Genomic DNA, 16,928 nt, shown 5'->3' with positions numbered 1-16,928 from the left:
TTTTATTTTGTACTTAAAGGGACAGTATACACTCATTTTCATATAACTGCATGTAATAGACACTACTATAAAGAATAATATGCACAGATACTGAAATAAAAATCCAGTATAAAACGGTTTAAAAACTTGCTTAGAAGCTGTCAGTTTGGCTCTGTTGAAAAGGTAGCTGGAAAGCCCACTGCAAGTGGCAAATAAGACACTCCCCCCCCTCCCCCTTCTTTTGCATATGAAAAGACCCTTTACACAAACAGGAGCAAGCTGGAGTAGGTAGTCGAGCGTATTCACATAAAACTTTGGGGCTTGGTTAGGAGTCTGAAAATCAGAGCAATGTTATTTAAAAATAAGCAAAACTATACATTAATTTTAAAAAAAAACTTTATGGGCTATATAAATAGATTATCTACAAAACATTTATGCAAAGAAAAAATGAGTGTATAATGTCCCTTTAACCCTTTGAGTGCTAATGACGGCTCTGATCCGTCACAGAGTTTCCCACTCTGGTGCTAATGTCGGCTCAGAGCTGTCGCTAGCTCTCTCCCACCTTGAGGGAGATCTAGGGGCTCCCACCCGCTCCTACCCTGGCGATCGTGCCTGTAGAGTGACAGGCATCACCGGGGCTTCCCGTTTTGCGTGGTGACGTCACGCGCAATAACGTGATGACGTCACCGCGCAACTTTATTTATACTTAACAATGTTAAGTATAGGAGCAGGGGGCATGCTGCTTAGAAGCCGGTATCTCACCTTTCCAGCAGTGTAAAAATAAAAAAAGGTTTAAAAAACAAATTGTTCAAAAAATAAAATTTTTTAAAAAAACATTAAAAAGTCTTAGCACCCAGGTGGGAAAGTGCTTAGCACTCAAAGGGTTAAATATATATTTGAAAATGTATATTTAGTTTAGAAAATGCATTAGTATTACAATATTTTTATTACATAACATACATGCAGTTATGTAATACTATCATTATAATGCAACTGTCTTTTATAACATAATTATATATTTAAAAAATATATTTATATTTACAGTAATAAATGCATCAAGCAAGAATATATATATTTTAATTTATATATCCAGTACTTAAACTAATATGCACTATACCTGAGCATGCATTGTATTTCAAAGATTGTAGATATAATGTAGCCAGGCCTTGCATTGATATTCAGTATTTAAACAGTTACATATAATAATAATATTTAAACATTAGCCTATGATTACGGTCTAATGACCAAAACTGGTCAGGTGTTTTACTGACCTACTTACTTCCTTTTTTTAACCTCTGTTGGATTCTGTATTCATTTGCTTTTTTATGCTGAATAAACTTTATGGTCCATTTTTGAACACTTTGGACTTTTTTTTGTGTGCATCTATCTGGAGTACTGGGACTCCTTTCTAACTGTTCAATCCTTTGGCCATGGAAGCGGGTCCTTGTCTACGCAGCCAAGTATTTACAATAATAAATGCATCACGCAAGAATATCTACATTTTAATTTATATATCCAATATTTAAACTAATATGCATTATACATGACCATGCATTTTATTTCAAAGATTGTAGATATAATGTAGTCAGGTCTTGCATTGATATTCAATATTTAAACAGTTACATATAATAATAATATTTAAACAGATACGCATGTATATTGTATAATGTTTTAAGTATTGCATATACATTAAAACATTTTTATGTTGGCTTGTTGTGTTTATTAGTGATAACAGATATATATGTTAATATATATTTACAGTATGTTATAATAGTCCGTAGCATTAAATATTTTTACATAACAGGCATGCAGTAATGTAGACCCATAATATTATTTATACTGTCTTTAATTATAAATAATAAACCAACAAGCAACATTAATTACATTTTAATTTATATGCAAATATTTAAACATTATGCATTCTACATAACAATGCATCATTTGAAACATTGAATATTTATGTGTAGGGCCATAGCTTCTACAATTAGTTTAACGTTATGGCAGATTAAGGGTCAATGTTATAATAATAAGCATAGTCATGTACAATGCATATGGTTTAAAGTAATGTAGATATCTTAAAAAAGATTTAATGGTTGCTCAGTATTATTTGAAACAGAAACATATATTTTCAAATATATACAGTATTTATGCTTGAAATAATAGTAAGCAACCAATAAATCCCTTTTAATCCAATACTTTAAATAATCTACATTGTACATGATGGCAATGCATATTTTGTCAAGGAGATGAGGTAAATGCTGGAGGGCTACCAAAACCTCGCTGATTCCTAAAATAGGGATGTCGATCGAGTAGGGTGCAAGGAATCAAGTCAGTCTTTTATGGGGCCGATTTACTAAAGTGCAGGCAGACATGATACAATGTAGTGTATCATGTCCGCCACATATCGATAAATGCAGACAGCATACGCTATCGATATTTATCATTGCACAAGCAGTTCAATCAGCCCGATAATATAGGATCGGTCGGATTGAAGACCGCAGCCTCAGAGGCAGCGGACAATTTATGGAGAAGCGGTTTAGACCACTGCTTCATAACTACTGTTTCCGGTGAGCCTGAAGGCTCGCGCGGAAACAGGGGCATCAAGCTCCATTCTTGATAATTTGGCCCCCCCTTCGCAGCAAAATGGCGATGAGTCGGCATTGCTCGGACATGCCCCTTTTCTTTGAATATCGTGACAGACCATCAAAGCAGTTTCCTGATGGTCTGTCGATGCTTTGAATATTGGGCCTTAGGAAAGTCTAGGGGCAGTTGAAGCAAACTAGGGCAGTGTCATGTGATGTGGGGTACACAGCTCTGGGATGAGAGGGTGGAGCTGGGTCTTGTGGACAGATAGAGGTGTGGCTAGGTGCTACTGGAAAATTAGGACTTTTATAAGGTCCACAAATACAAATCCACAACAGATGAGAGTTCTGCATAATATTGGAATAAGAGCCTACTGAGAAACATTTTAATAAACGTCCTTTTTATGTTAACTTTCCTTTCAATGCAGGGCCGCCACTAGAAAGTTTGGGGCCCCTGACTTAACCATTGATCAGGCCCCCCCCCTCCTTTGACATGTGCAATTTTTGACCAAGTGACTAAAACGTATATGCACTTTATTCTTAAGTGTCTATTTAAACTTGGAAATGTTGGAAAGGTAGTAACATACACTGAAACACACACACACACATAAGGATTCACATATAGACACTCTAGCAAAGACGCAAAGAAACTCAGACACAGACACCCAAACAGACACTTAGCACTTGTTTACATTGACCTGACAAGTAATGAGGTAAACTACAGTTTTGTAAAAAAGGAGGATAGTTCTGATTATCTTTTTGTAAAGGAAGATGCCAACTAAATGATGACAACCACATGCAGTGGCTGAAAGGAAGGGCCCTGAACTGCCTAAACAATAATTTAAAGGTTAAATGGTAGATTGGTGACTTCCGGAAAGGTCTAATTAGTCTCAAAGTCTGTAGAAAGATGTGAATAATCAGTAGTAAGGTCAAAATGTCCTAAAAAGGAACAGACAATGGACACACACACAAACTCAAACTTGCACATACACCCAAGGAAACACCAACAGAGACAGCCTCAGAAAACACACAAAGACATACACACACAGAGACACCCACAGAAAACACAGAAAGACATACATACACACCCTCACTGAGACATCCACAGAAAACACACAAAGACATACACACACCCTCACAGAGACACTCACAGAAAATACACACCCTCACAGAGACATCCACAGAAAACACAGACATACATACACACACACACACCCTCACAGAGACATCCACAGAAAACACAGACATACACACCCACCCTCACAGAGGCATCCAGAGAAAATACACAAAGACAAACACACGCCCACCCTCACAGAGACACCCATAGAAAAAGCTAAAAAAGACATATGCACACACCCTCACAGACATCCACAGAAAATGCACAAAGACATACACACCCACCCTCACAGAGATACCAACAGAAAAAAATACATACACACTCATAGAGACACAAACCAAAGCACAAAGACATAAACACAGACACCCACAGAAACACTCACAGGAGGAAACATTTATGCACCTTGCATCCCCTAAATCAACAGTGTGTGACATGCATGATAAAAAAAAATGCAGAAATTAAGAGATCACTTTTTAAAGAATCATATTTGTAAATGTGCAAACAAAAATAATTCTGTGAATTCAAAATTGTACATTAATGATCTGGGTAGATGGCTAGATGAAGAAAAGTACTTTTAAAAGGTTGACATATGTTTGTTTGATATTTTCCCCATTTTCCCCAACCAAGAGCACCACTTCAAATATAGTGTACAAATGTTCCCATCTGTCAGCTGTACTTGTGGATTTTGAAAAAGCTGTACTCTATATGGTCTTGGTGGAACCATAAGCTGTGGTAATCATACCATTAGATCTGGTTAAATGCAGGATTTAAGCTTGTTGGTATGCATTTCAAAATTAAGTCAGCTGTAGAGTAAACTGAACAGTTTTAAGTTAACCTGTCTCATTTCCAACACTGAGCAATCTTAGTCTGAGAGTATAACATGTTATGCAGATGTAAAAATCTTAGATAAAATGCCTCCTTGTATCTGGAAAGTCCTTGCATCGGAGTAGTAAACTGGAATGTAATATATATTATTTGTGTATTGAGGAGGAAACATTTCTGCGTGGTTTTAAATATAGAATTTCTACAGCATTGTCAAATAATCATAAATACACTGCTGCTAAAAAAATGTGTTTTTATGGACTCCTGGCCCCACCATACAACTACTACCACACTGAAGTTACAATCTTAAATTGCACAAAGAAATAAAAAACATTTGCTAAGTAATTCCTACCTCCTCTGCAAATGAAAGTGATCAGCCGTCTGACTCAGGCACATACTCTACAAACAAAGTGCCAAGTCTGTCTCACACTGTGCATAGTGGTTTAGTGCACACTCAGAAATCCTCTCAAATGCTAATACTTTACTCCTTGTAATAACATTTCCCATGCTCAATTAGCACTCTGCTGTAGTACCCACTGGTGGCTGCCAAAATTAAAAAAAAATATATATATATTTTTTTTAGTTCTTGACTCATGGGGCCCCCCTAGCCCATTGGGCCCCTGACAGGAGTCACCCCTGTCACCCCCTGATGGCGGCCCTGTTTCAATGTATTTATTTTTTTATTTTTAAAATATTGGTTTTACAAAAAGATGCCCAGCATGTCCATACAGACAACTGTCTAGCGCTCAGTTTCCTTTCAACAAGGTAAAATCATCAAAAGCTCTTTGTAAGGATATAATAATATTATACAAAAAATGTGATTTTAATTGTGTGATACTTGTTTTTGATGATATATATTTTGTGTCACAAAAGTGCTTGCAAATTAAATAACGCATTGCATTACTGAAGTCCAATTTTATTGTTATTGATTTGTATCAGCCCAGAGTGCCTGGCATGTATATTAGATCTGATTATTGTCCTGATATAACCACATTCTCTGTTTGGAATGTACCATTATTTAATCATACATTAAGTCATAAGAGTGATTTATTTGAATTTAAAATAAAAGGATAACAGACAAAGAATAAGGAAATGAGCAAATATGTAACTCCCCTAAATATAGGTTCATAATCCTTTCAGAGAGTTTCAAATGGGTGTAATGGTAATTGAGTTATAGACATTTAAATAAAATGAAACGAAATTGAGATAATAATGGAATTTTTTATAAATCACAAATTTTGTTTATCACATTAATCAAGGAATTATTTCTTTATGATGAGTGATTAAGAAATAAAGCTGTTTAAAAATACTCAGGATAATAATTTTCATGCAGAAAAATGCAGAGTAACATTGTGTGTGACACTTATGCAACATGGAACTAGTTGATATATTTCTTTAACCACAACAACATATCTTTTCTTGCTTCCTGAATATAAGGTTTATCATCTGGATTGATTTCTTCTTTTTTTCGATGAGCAAATCCATGTGTTTGCTTTGGAAACACTTTGACTTTAAAATCATTTTTGCAATGTTCCTTAAACTTTTGTTCCAATGAATGAACCTAAAAAAAGTGTGATATGTAAATAAATTTGACACAATTGTTATATGTTTTTAATGTTATGTTTGAAAATGAAATAAAAGGTGCATAAAAAGCAGTGAAATGCTGTATTGCGAGCAGTTCTTGTTATGAATGAGGTCATTAAAAGCATTAACAGTACAATAAAGGGACATAAAAGCTAACAATATGCCAAACTAGTGACAATATGAAAGGACCAGTAAACTTTGTTTTCAATGACAATGTTTAAACAACCAATATTAAAAGTAGATTATCTGTCAAACATCTATATAAATATTATGCAATAAAAATGTATAATTTGGAATATAAACTTGAAATTTTTATGTTCTGAGAACCTAATACATCTTCCATAAATGTCGGGTGTGACATAGCCCTGGTTAATTTTAAAACCACCAATCGCTGCGTGATATTACATGAATATTTGCATAATCTGTATATGATGGCTTGCTTCATAAGTATGCGCATGCACCCAAGCGCGTTCACGAGCATAGCACCCAGGTAACCCTTCATGATACGACATAAATAATGAATATCACAGAGGGCTTGGAAATACATTATGAGTTACTATATTTTACTTCAAAGCAGCAGGATAATGACCCAACCTGTAAAGCAGTTTCTTACAAAGTGATTGCTTATAGTGGTGTATACAGGTTTTGCTGTAGGCACTGTGCAATTTACACCCCCCCCCCAAACCTATAAACAAAACAAAAAACTAGCTCATATCTTTGTCTCATATTCCTTACAACCAGAGGCCAGTAATGCCCAGAAGGGTCAAGAACCCCCAAAACATTTACCAGGGATCATGAATTTGTAATGAAGTAAAAAAAAGTGATTTGAAACCATAGGAGTGTAAAAGCAACATGACAGAGAAGGGGTATCAAGCTCATTGGATCCAGGGGCCACTGGCCATTGTGGCCAAGTGTTCTTCTCCAATGGGGGCCACTTGAACAGAGTGAGTGCTCTGAAACTGGATATGCTAGAAACATTTACCCAAGTAGTAGTGCATGGTAGGAGCTGTAGTGCCCAATAGACATACACAGTGCATATTTATCTTGTGAGAGCTAAGGGAAGTGATTATTCTGGAATTGAATACATAGTGACATTTATCTAAGCAGTGGGTAATGGGAGTCTAGACTAGACAATGCATGCTTGTCTTTATATTTATCTTGTCAGTGTTGATATAGAACATCAACTTGTAGAACCCTAAGAAAATTGATCTGGCCATATTAATATTTTACCTAATAAACTATCTTGAGGGCCACATAATACTTTGAGACGACTACCATAGAGCTACCTCTCCAAATATTCTGCCTTTACAAATGTTGCTTCCATAACTGAGTCAGAAAAAATTTGCAGCACCATGCTTCATGATTACGTTTAATAAACATTGTTCAGTTATTTCTGTGAAAATAAGAATCCTGGAGAATCTGTCTCAGGACAGCTAATTGACTGTGGCTAACTGGGGAATGTGAAGCTCTAAAACAAATGTAAATGAGAGAAGCATTGGCAAGGTCTCTAAAATGCTCACAGACTGCAGTCACCTACAGCAGAAGACCTACAGCTGGAGTAAGGCAAACACTAAGGGGCCGATTTATCATGGCCCAATTGGGGTCAAATACTCCTGTTTCCACGTGTGCCTTCAGTCTTGCCGGAAACAGGAAATAAAGAATTAACTCGTCCGCCATCTTTGAGGCTGCGGACATCAATCCGCCCGATCTTATACAATCGGGTTGATTGACACCCCCTGCTAGTGGCCGATGGGCCACGAATCTGCAGGGGGCGGTATTGAACCAGCAGCTCACAAGAACTGCTGGTGCAATGATAAATGCCGACAGGGTATGCTGTCGGCATCTATCGATGTGCGGCGGACATGATACGCTACATCTTATCATGTCCGCTCGCACATTAATAAATTGACCCAAATAAATATGCTAAATAAAGAGAAATAAAGTATGTTTATTTGCTGTAAAGCACCCTGCCTGTGCAGGGGACTAATCAGCACAGTGTTTCATTTAGATGGGAGACTTGTGCTAAATAAAAGGTCAGTGCTCTGACTACAGATTACAGAACATCACATTATACATCCTATTATTATTTTAATTCTGGGACAATCTAGAAGCCACAGTCTCACATGAAGATCCTTTTCTTTTCATTTTGTCAGCTGCAACCCTACACAATAGCAAACTATAAATTATCTCACAAACATCTAACCTAGAATTAGCTCAGGCTGTCAGTCGTGGGCATGCATTCCCTCCCTAATATCCACAACCTTTCCCAGGCACAAAAAACAGATACTGATGCATAGCTGTAGCTTTTATAACCTCTGGTATCAACAAGTACACAGGTGCTGAGTATCCAGGATCTGTTTAACTGAACACACACAGAACAATGCAACCATTGGTGGGAGAACTGAGTAAATCCAGCCTCACCGAAACTAAATACATTTAAAGTTATGTATCAAAAGTTTTTCTTTTTAAGATGTTCAGTTTCTAAATATAGAGGAAATAATTAGCAAAGGAGAAAATCAGCTATGACTTACCTGTGCAAGGGGTATGAGAGGATCATTCTCGCCAAAAATAAATAAAGTTGGGTTTAGCAGCTCATATTTATCACAGTCCTCACGGACTAAGCCTGGTGGGGGGAAAAAGTACATTATTGGATACTGACTTGTACATTAGTTTTCTGTATTACTCATATACAGTCTTATAATAAATATGGTTAATTGTTAAAGGAACATAATGCTGCAATATTAGGTTTCTGCAATGCATTATTGACCTATTGCTTGCCTATACCCATGGGCATCTGCAGATATTTTTCAGGGGTGCCCAGCAATGCCCTTAGCATAATAAAGTTAGTGGCAACATGAGCAGCATCAGAAATGATTGTAGTGCACATGTGCTGTGCATCATTATAAACCTGGTGGATCTTGGCATCACAACGAGTACTTATGCTTAGATATAAGGAACACTATTTAAAAGGGGAGTATTTCTCCCCCAACACCCATACTTATACCCATAAGGGAAGTGCTTGATTTCGTTATTCCTCATTCATTTGTGCAACAAATGCAGAAAATTACAGTGGTCTGCATCATGTGGCTCATTTCAGCATTAGATTTATAAGTGCAAAACAAATATCACAAATAAATCCAGTGCCGAAATGAGGAGTGGGTGGCACAGTACATTGTTTGGCAAATACTTAAACACAAAGGGACCTATTTATGATGGTGCGAGGGGACATGATCCGATATTGCGGATCATGTCCGCTGCACATCAATAAATGCCGACAGCATACGCTCTCGGCATTTATCATTGCACCAGCTGTTCTGGTGAACTGCTCGTGCAATGCCGCCCCCTGCAGATTCGCGGCCAAGGGGTGTCAATCAACCCGATCGTATTTGATCGGGTTGATTTCTGTCCGCCACCTCAGAGCAGGCAGACAGGTTAGACCGCTGCTTCATAACTTCTGTCCATACGGAGCTTGATAAATATGCCCCAAGGTGTAAAGGTAGAGCCAGTCCCTGGTCTTGTCACAGCTGCAGTGAGTAATACTGATACATTAGATTAGAGAGTAGGAGGGTAGTGCCCACCCCTGGACTTGTCACAGCTGCAGTGAGTAATACTGATACATTAGATTAGAGAGTAGGAGGGTAGTGCCCACCCCTGGGCTTGTCACAGCTGCAGTTAGTAATACTGATACATTAGATTAGAGAGTAGGAGGGTAGTGCCCACCCCTGGGCTTGTCACAGCTGCAGTTAGTAATACTGATACATTAGATTAGAGAGTAGGAGGGTAGTGCCCACCCCTGGGCTTGTCACAGCTGCAGTTAGTAATACTGATACATTAGATTAGAGAGTAGGAGGGTAGTGCCCACCCCTGGACTTGTCACAGCTGCAGTGAGTAATACTGATACATTAGATTAGAGAGTAGGAGGGTAGTGCCCACCCCTGGACTTGTCACAGCTGCAGTGAGTAATACTGATACATTAGATTAGAGAGTAGGAGGGTAGTGCCCACCCCTGGACTTGTCACAGCTGCAGTGAGTAATACTGATACATTAGATTAGAGAGTAGGAGGGTAGTGCCAACCCCTGGGTTTGTCACAGCTGCAGTGAGTAATACTGATACATTAGATTAGAGAGTAGGAGGGTAGTGCCCACCCCTGGTCTTGTCACAGCTGCAGTGAGTAATACTGATACATTAGATTAGAGAGTAGGAGGGTAGTGCCAACCCCTGGTCTTGTCACAGCTGCAGTGAGTAATACTGATACATTAGATTAGAGATGTTACGGTTACCCTTAGTCTCGCTGAGAGATGGACCGCTTAGTAGCCTGGATTCCTATTGCTGAAGAGGGGAGAAACTGCTTTCCATAGTATTCTATATGAGTCTCGCAAATGTAGAATAATCCCCCTTAGCTGTAGTACAGCTAGGATACCCTTCTGCCCACAAAAACGAGTCAACGCTGCGATTGAGGGACAACCAAGAACTGAGGACTGGGATGCCCAGCCTGCTTTTTATTTAGGTTACATGCACACAGGGCACTCCCAGGGGGGGAAGCATAAAATCCCCCATCACACATTTAGACAAAGCCCTTGGACAGGCCACCGCAGATAACAAGTACACACAAGAAAACAATTGAGTCCTTCTTATCACCTAGCAGTGAATGCTTATCACAAACTTAATTACAGTACACAATATGCTAGGAAACCTGCCTCAGAAAATAGTTTTCTCAAAACTGAACAGAGTTAACCCTTTATGAAATGATACTTGTTACAGTTTTCTTGGAGCCCTTCTTAGGCGCTGGCTTGGCTGGTTCAGGCATTGCTGCTGGGAAATAAGTTTCTTCACAACAAAATAACTAATGCTTCTGTAACAGTGCTCCCTTTCTGTGGAACACTCTGGCAGACACGGTCTGACCCCTTTTCGGGGCAGACTAAGGCTGTCCAGACCGCTGGTTATGCGGGGCTGAGGTCGGTTTGTCTGGACAACCCGTCGGCGTTGCCATTCTGTTTCCCAGGTCTGTAAGTAATGGTGAAATTGAAGGGTTGCAACGATAAACTCCAACGTAATAGCCTGCCATTATCTCCAGAGACCCGGTTCAGCCACACCAACGGGTTATGGTCGGTGACCAGAGTGAACTCCTGCCCATATAAATAGGGAGTCAATTTCTTTAATGCCCACACCAAAGCCAAACACTCCTTTTCGACCGCTGCATAGCTGACTTCGCGGGGCAGGAGCTTCCGGCTGATGTAGGCAACTGGATGCTCCCCTCCATCTTCGCCTACTTGGCTGAGGACGGCTCCCAGCCCGAACATGGAAGCATCTGTGTGGACGATAAAACGTTTGTTAAGGGCTGGAGCCGCCAAGACAGGAGCGTTAATTAGAGCATTTTTGAGAGCCTGGAAAGCCGTTTCACAGTGGGGAGACCACAGGACCTGTCGAGGTAAGTTCTTCTTGGTCAAGTCAGTCAGGGGTTTGGCAAGTGTGCTGTAGTCTGGTACGAACCGTCTATAGTACCCTGCCGTGCCCAGGAAGGCTAGGACCTGAGTCTTAGTGATGGGGGTGGGCCAATTGGCGACAGCTTCTATCTTGGCCGGCTCTGGTCGCTGCTTTCCACACCCCACCCGGTGACCCAGGTACTGTACCTCGGCCATCCCAAAGTGGCATTTTTCTGGCTTCAGAGTCAGGCCAGCAGCCCGGATCTGATCCAGAACCATTCCTATGTGAGCTAAGTGGTCCTCCCATGACTCACTGTGGATCGCTATGTCGTCCAGGTAGGCGCAAGCAAAACTCTGGAAGCCATCCAGGAGCCTATCCACCAAGCGCTGGAATGTAGCTGGGGCATTCTTCATCCCAAACGGCATTACCCTAAACTGATATAAGCCGAATGGGGTGACGAATGCCGACTTGGGGATAGCCTCCGGGGCCAGGGGAATCTGCCAGTAACCTTTGCAGAGGTCAATAGTGGTCAGGTAATTTCCCCTGGCTATACGATCGAGTAGCTCGTCTACCCTGGGCATAGGGTAAGCGTCCGTCACGGTCTTTTCATTGAGCCTCCGATAGTCTACGCAGAACCGGGTGGTCCCATCTTTCTTGGGCACCAAGACAACTGGGGAGGCCCAGGGACTATCGGAGGGCTCAATTACCCCGAGTTGGAGCATCTCATCGATCTCCTTCTTCATTCCTATCCTAACTGCTTCGGGGATTCGGTACGGAGCCTGGCGCAAGGGAGCTTGTCCCGGAGTATCTACCTGGTGGGTGGTTAAAGTAGTGTACCCTGGCTTCGGGGAGAAGGTGAGGTGTTTGGACTGTAGGAGTTGGTTGAGCTGCTCCCTTTCAGTGGGGCTAAGTCGGTCTCCTATCTGAACCTGAGCCACTATACCTGTGGGGAGACTCTTTTCTAATAGGTCTGGAATGGGTAGACTGTCGGGGCCTTCCTGAGGGGAACAACATACGGCCGTCACGTTCTCTGGTCGCTCAAAATATTCCTTGAGCATGTTTACATGGAATGTCTTTCTAAGATTGTTGTCGTGGCAGCTAGCTATCACATAAGTGGTGTCTCCCCTTTTCTCTACGATCTGGTAGGGGCCCTGCCAGGACGCCTGCAATTTGTCTGTCTTCACCGGCTTAAGTACTAACACCTTTTGTCCTATGGTAAAGATTCTCTTTCGGGCCCCCCGATCGTATCATACTTTCTGTCTTCTCTGGGTCGACTGGAGATTAGCCCGCACGGATTTGGCTAATTGCTCCATTCGGTCCCTGAGTTCCAGCACGTATGGCACAATGGGGACACCGTCAGTCTCCATCTCTCCCTCCCAGTGCTCCCGGATCAGGTTTAGGGGTCCCCGTACCTTTCTTCCGTAGAGCAACTCGAAGGGAGAGAACCCTGTCGTTTCCTGGGGCACCTCCCGATAAGCAAAAAGGAGGTGCGGCAGGAAGCGTTCCCAGTCTCGGTATTCCTGAGTGAACGTCTTGAGCATTTGCTTGAGGGTCCCATTGAACCTCTCACACAGCCCGTTCGTCTGGGGGTGGTATGGGGAGCTCAGGAGGGACTTAATTTTGCAAACCTGCCAGAGTTGTTGGGTCAATTCAGCCGTAAATTGGGTGCCTCGGTCGGATAGGATTTCTTTTGGAAATCCTACCCGGGAGAACACCTGTACTAGTGCATTCGCTACCGTATCCGCTTGTATGTTGGATAGGGCGACAGCCTCTGGGTACCTGGTAGCGTAGTCCACTACGGTAAGAATGTAGCGCTTACCGGAGGGACTAGGGGTAGCCAGTGGTCCCACTAGGTCAATAGCAACCCGGCTGAAGGGTTCCTCTACAATGGGCATATTTACTAGATGGGCTTTAGGGTGATCGCCTCGCCTTCCTACTCGTTGACACACATCGCAGGTGTTACAGTAAGTTCTAACGTCGGCGTGTACCCCTGGCCAAAAGAACGTGTGAGTAATGCGGTGTAGGGTACGGGTTACAGCTAGGTGGCCTGCTAAGGGGATGTCATGGCCTATCTTGAGGATTTCTTGACGGTATTTGTGGGGCACTACCAGCTGTCGCCTACGCTGTCCCCTTTTCTCTGTCCAGCGGTATAGTTTCCCTTTTTCCCATAAGAATGTTTCATTATCTGCCCCGCCCCCTCCGGTCTCTGCTCGTTCCCGGTACTTTTGTAAGGTCGGGTCAGTCTTAGACTCTGTCTCGAAAGCATCTGGGGTGTCCCAGGGTATGGGGCCTAACATGTCAGGCAATGTCGGGGTAGGTCTTACCTGTGTCTCCCGCACTGGTGAGAGTTCTCGCTCCGTCCGGGCTTGGGCCCGTGTAGTCACTGGGTCCGCCTCGTTGTTGCATACTGGAGCATAGGCAGAAGTCATGGGGCCCAAATCATTGCCCAGTAGTACTTCGGCAGGTAAATTATCCATTATGCCCAAGTTCACAGCCCCCTTTCCCGCTCCCCAATCAAGATGCACTTTAGCTGTTGGAATTTTGTACACATCCCCCCCCGCCACTCTAACGGCCACAGTCTGTCCAGATCGCTTGTGCTCCGGCACCAAATGACTCTGTACCAGCGTGATAGTAGCCCCTGTGTCTCTCAATCCCTCGGTAGATCGCCCCTCGAGCCATACCTTCTGCCGATGGTGCTGGCGGTTATCTGAGGCAGCATATACAGGGTCCGCCTCGTGAAGCGGCCCCAAATATTCCTCCATAGGGGCCTCTTGGTTAACACAGAGGGTCCGGGCCGGACGATATGCCCCAGAGGGGTAATTGTAATTCCTGGGTGTCTGGTGCGTATTAAGGGGGCAGCTAGCCATCAAATGCCCTGGTTGCTTGCATCGGTGGCAAGTCGGTCTGGGACGCTCAGAGCTGTTATTGGGTGGTCCTGAGTGTCGGGCGGGCCCTGCGGGCACCGGGGCTCGGAATTCAGCACGAGGGGGTGCACGGTAAACCTCTCTGGGTTCGTGAAGACGGGAGTCATAATGTTCATCGGCCAATTTGGCTGCTTCTTCTAAGGTAGAAGGTCGCCTGTCTCGCAGCCATTCCTTCCCTTGCTGTTCCATGCCATTATAAAAATGTTCTAAGAGAAACAATTGTAAAATTTCCTCACCAGTCACCGCTTTACTTCCGCTCATCCAGTGATTTGCCGCTCTCCGCATTCGGTGCGCCCATTCCATATGGGTATCGTTAGGCTTCTTTTTCGTGCCCCGAAACTGTCGGCGATACGCGTCCGGAGTTACTGCGTACCGTCGCAACAGTGTCTCCTTAACTGGCTCATACTGTGTCACTTCCTCAGCACCCAGAGTACGAAAGGCTTCCAGGGCTCGCCCGGATAGTTTCCCAGACAATATCGTGGGCCACTCCCTGTTGGGAATCTGGTGCAGGGCACATTGCCTTTCGAAGTCCGCCAAATATTCATCAATCCCTGTCTCGCTCTCTAGGAAGGGTCGAAATGCCGCATAGGGTATCTTGGGCCTCCCAGCATTTTCGACAGGGATGATTACCTGCGGGGCTTCAGCATTGCGGTGTGCGTTCGCTAGGTTGAGTTCGTGGGCTCGAGTCTCTCGTATATCCTTGTCCGCTTCCGCCATCAACTGCTGTACCAATTCCATGGAGGGGTTCGGCCCGTACAGTGAGAGCCTCTCCCGAACAATCCTGGTTTTTTCGTCACTAATCGTGGTCGGTGTTTCCGCCATTGTGAAGCTCTGATCCAGTTCGGTCAATTCTGCGATCAGCTCTCTCCTCGGCCGGTTGCTGGCGTACCCCTCTCTGCTTTCAAGTAAATCCTTTAGGGTTGTACGCTTCAATTTTTCGTAAGCGCTCTCCATCCGTTCTGTACCTCTCCTAGGAAATCCAGGAAAAATCCCACCGCTGCCGCCAAATGTTACGGTTACCCTTAGTCTCGCTGAGAGATGGACCGCTTAGTAGCCTGGATTCCTATTGCTGAAGAGGGGAGAAACTGCTTTCCATAGTATTCTATATGAGTCTCGCAAATGTAGAATAATCCCCCTTAGCTGTAGTACAGCTAGGATACCCTTCTGCCCACAAAAACGAGTCAACGCTGCGATTGAGGGACAACCAAGAACTGAGGACTGGGATGCCCAGCCTGCTTTTTATTTAGGTTACATGCACACAGGGCACTCCCAGGGGGGGAAGCATAAAATCCCCCATCACACATTTAGACAAAGCCCTTGGACAGGCCACCGCAGATAACAAGTACACACAAGAAAACAATTGAGTCCTTCTTATCACCTAGCAGTGAATGCTTATCACAAACTTAATTACAGTACACAATATGCTAGGAAACCTGCCTCAGAAAATAGTTTTCTCAAAACTGAACAGAGTTAACCCTTTATGAAATGATACTTGTTACAGTTTTCTTGGAGCCCTTCTTAGGCGCTGGCTTGGCTGGTTCAGGCATTGCTGCTGGGAAATAAGTTTCTTCACAACAAAATAACTAATGCTTCTGTAACAAGAGAGTAGGAGGGTAGTGCCCACCCCTAGTCTTGTCACAGCTGCAGTGAGTAATACTGATACATTAGATTAGGTAGTAGGAGGGTAGTGCCAACCCCTGGTCTTGTCACAGCTGCAGTGAGTAATACTGATACATTAGATTAGAGAGTAGGAGGATAGTGCCCACCCCTGGACTTGTCACAGTTGCAGTTAGTAATACTGATACATTAGATTAGAGAGTAGGAGGGTAGTGCCCACCCCTGGACTTGTCACATTTGCAGTTAGTAATACTGATACATTAGATTAGAGAGTATGAGGGTAGTGCCAACCCCTGGTCTTGTCACAGCTGCAGTGAGTAATACTGATAAACTGAATTAGAGAGTAGGAGGGTAGTGCCCACCCCTGGGCTTGTCACAGCTGCAGTGAGTAATACTGATAAACTGAATTAGAGAGTAGGAGGGTAGTGCCCACCCCTGCAGTGAGTAATACTGATAAACTGAATTAGAGAGTAGGAGGGTAGTGCCCACCCCTGGGCTTGTCACAGCTGCAGTGAGTAATACTGATAAACTGAATTAGAGAGTAGGAGGGTAGTGCCAACCCATGGGCTTGTCCCAGCTCCAGTGAGTAATACTGATACATGGGGTGGGAGAGTAGGAGGGTAGTGCCCACCCCTGGGCTTGTCACAGCTGCAGTGAGTAGAGGGTGGTAGGGTAGTGCCAACCCCATAGCATGCCACAGCTGCAGTGGGTAGTAATGTAATCGTAGTGCTTATGCTTTCCATTTAAAAATTGTGTGTGTGCATACATGTGTATATCTGTATGTATGTGTACAGATTAATATGTAAACATATAAACACATCCTATAGATATGTATTCACATGTACACAAATATATACATAAACACATACAAACATATA

General features: G+C 42.9%; 1 protein-coding gene across 1 annotated transcript in view; it reads right to left on the bottom strand.

The window, feature by feature from the left end:
- Positions 1-5,701: 5,701 nt before the first annotated feature.
- The window catches only part of LOC128659387 (carboxymethylenebutenolidase homolog), a 67,819-nt gene continuing 56,592 nt past the window's right edge, over positions 5,702-16,928 (bottom strand). The window contains exons 5-6 of the mRNA XM_053713040.1: positions 8,616-8,707; positions 5,702-6,061 (exon numbers count right to left, since the gene is read on the bottom strand). Of these exons, the coding sequence (XP_053569015.1) occupies positions 5,879-6,061; positions 8,616-8,707 (275 nt within the window). The 3' untranslated portion in view covers positions 5,702-5,878. The remainder of the gene's footprint in view (positions 6,062-8,615; positions 8,708-16,928) is intronic.

This window comes from Bombina bombina, chromosome 5 (assembly GCF_027579735.1).
Source record: "Bombina bombina isolate aBomBom1 chromosome 5, aBomBom1.pri, whole genome shotgun sequence".
Lineage (NCBI taxonomy): Eukaryota > Metazoa > Chordata > Amphibia > Anura > Bombinatoridae > Bombina > Bombina bombina.
The sequence above is the reverse complement of the archived record's forward strand: the minus strand, read 5'-3'. Positions and strand labels throughout refer to the sequence as shown.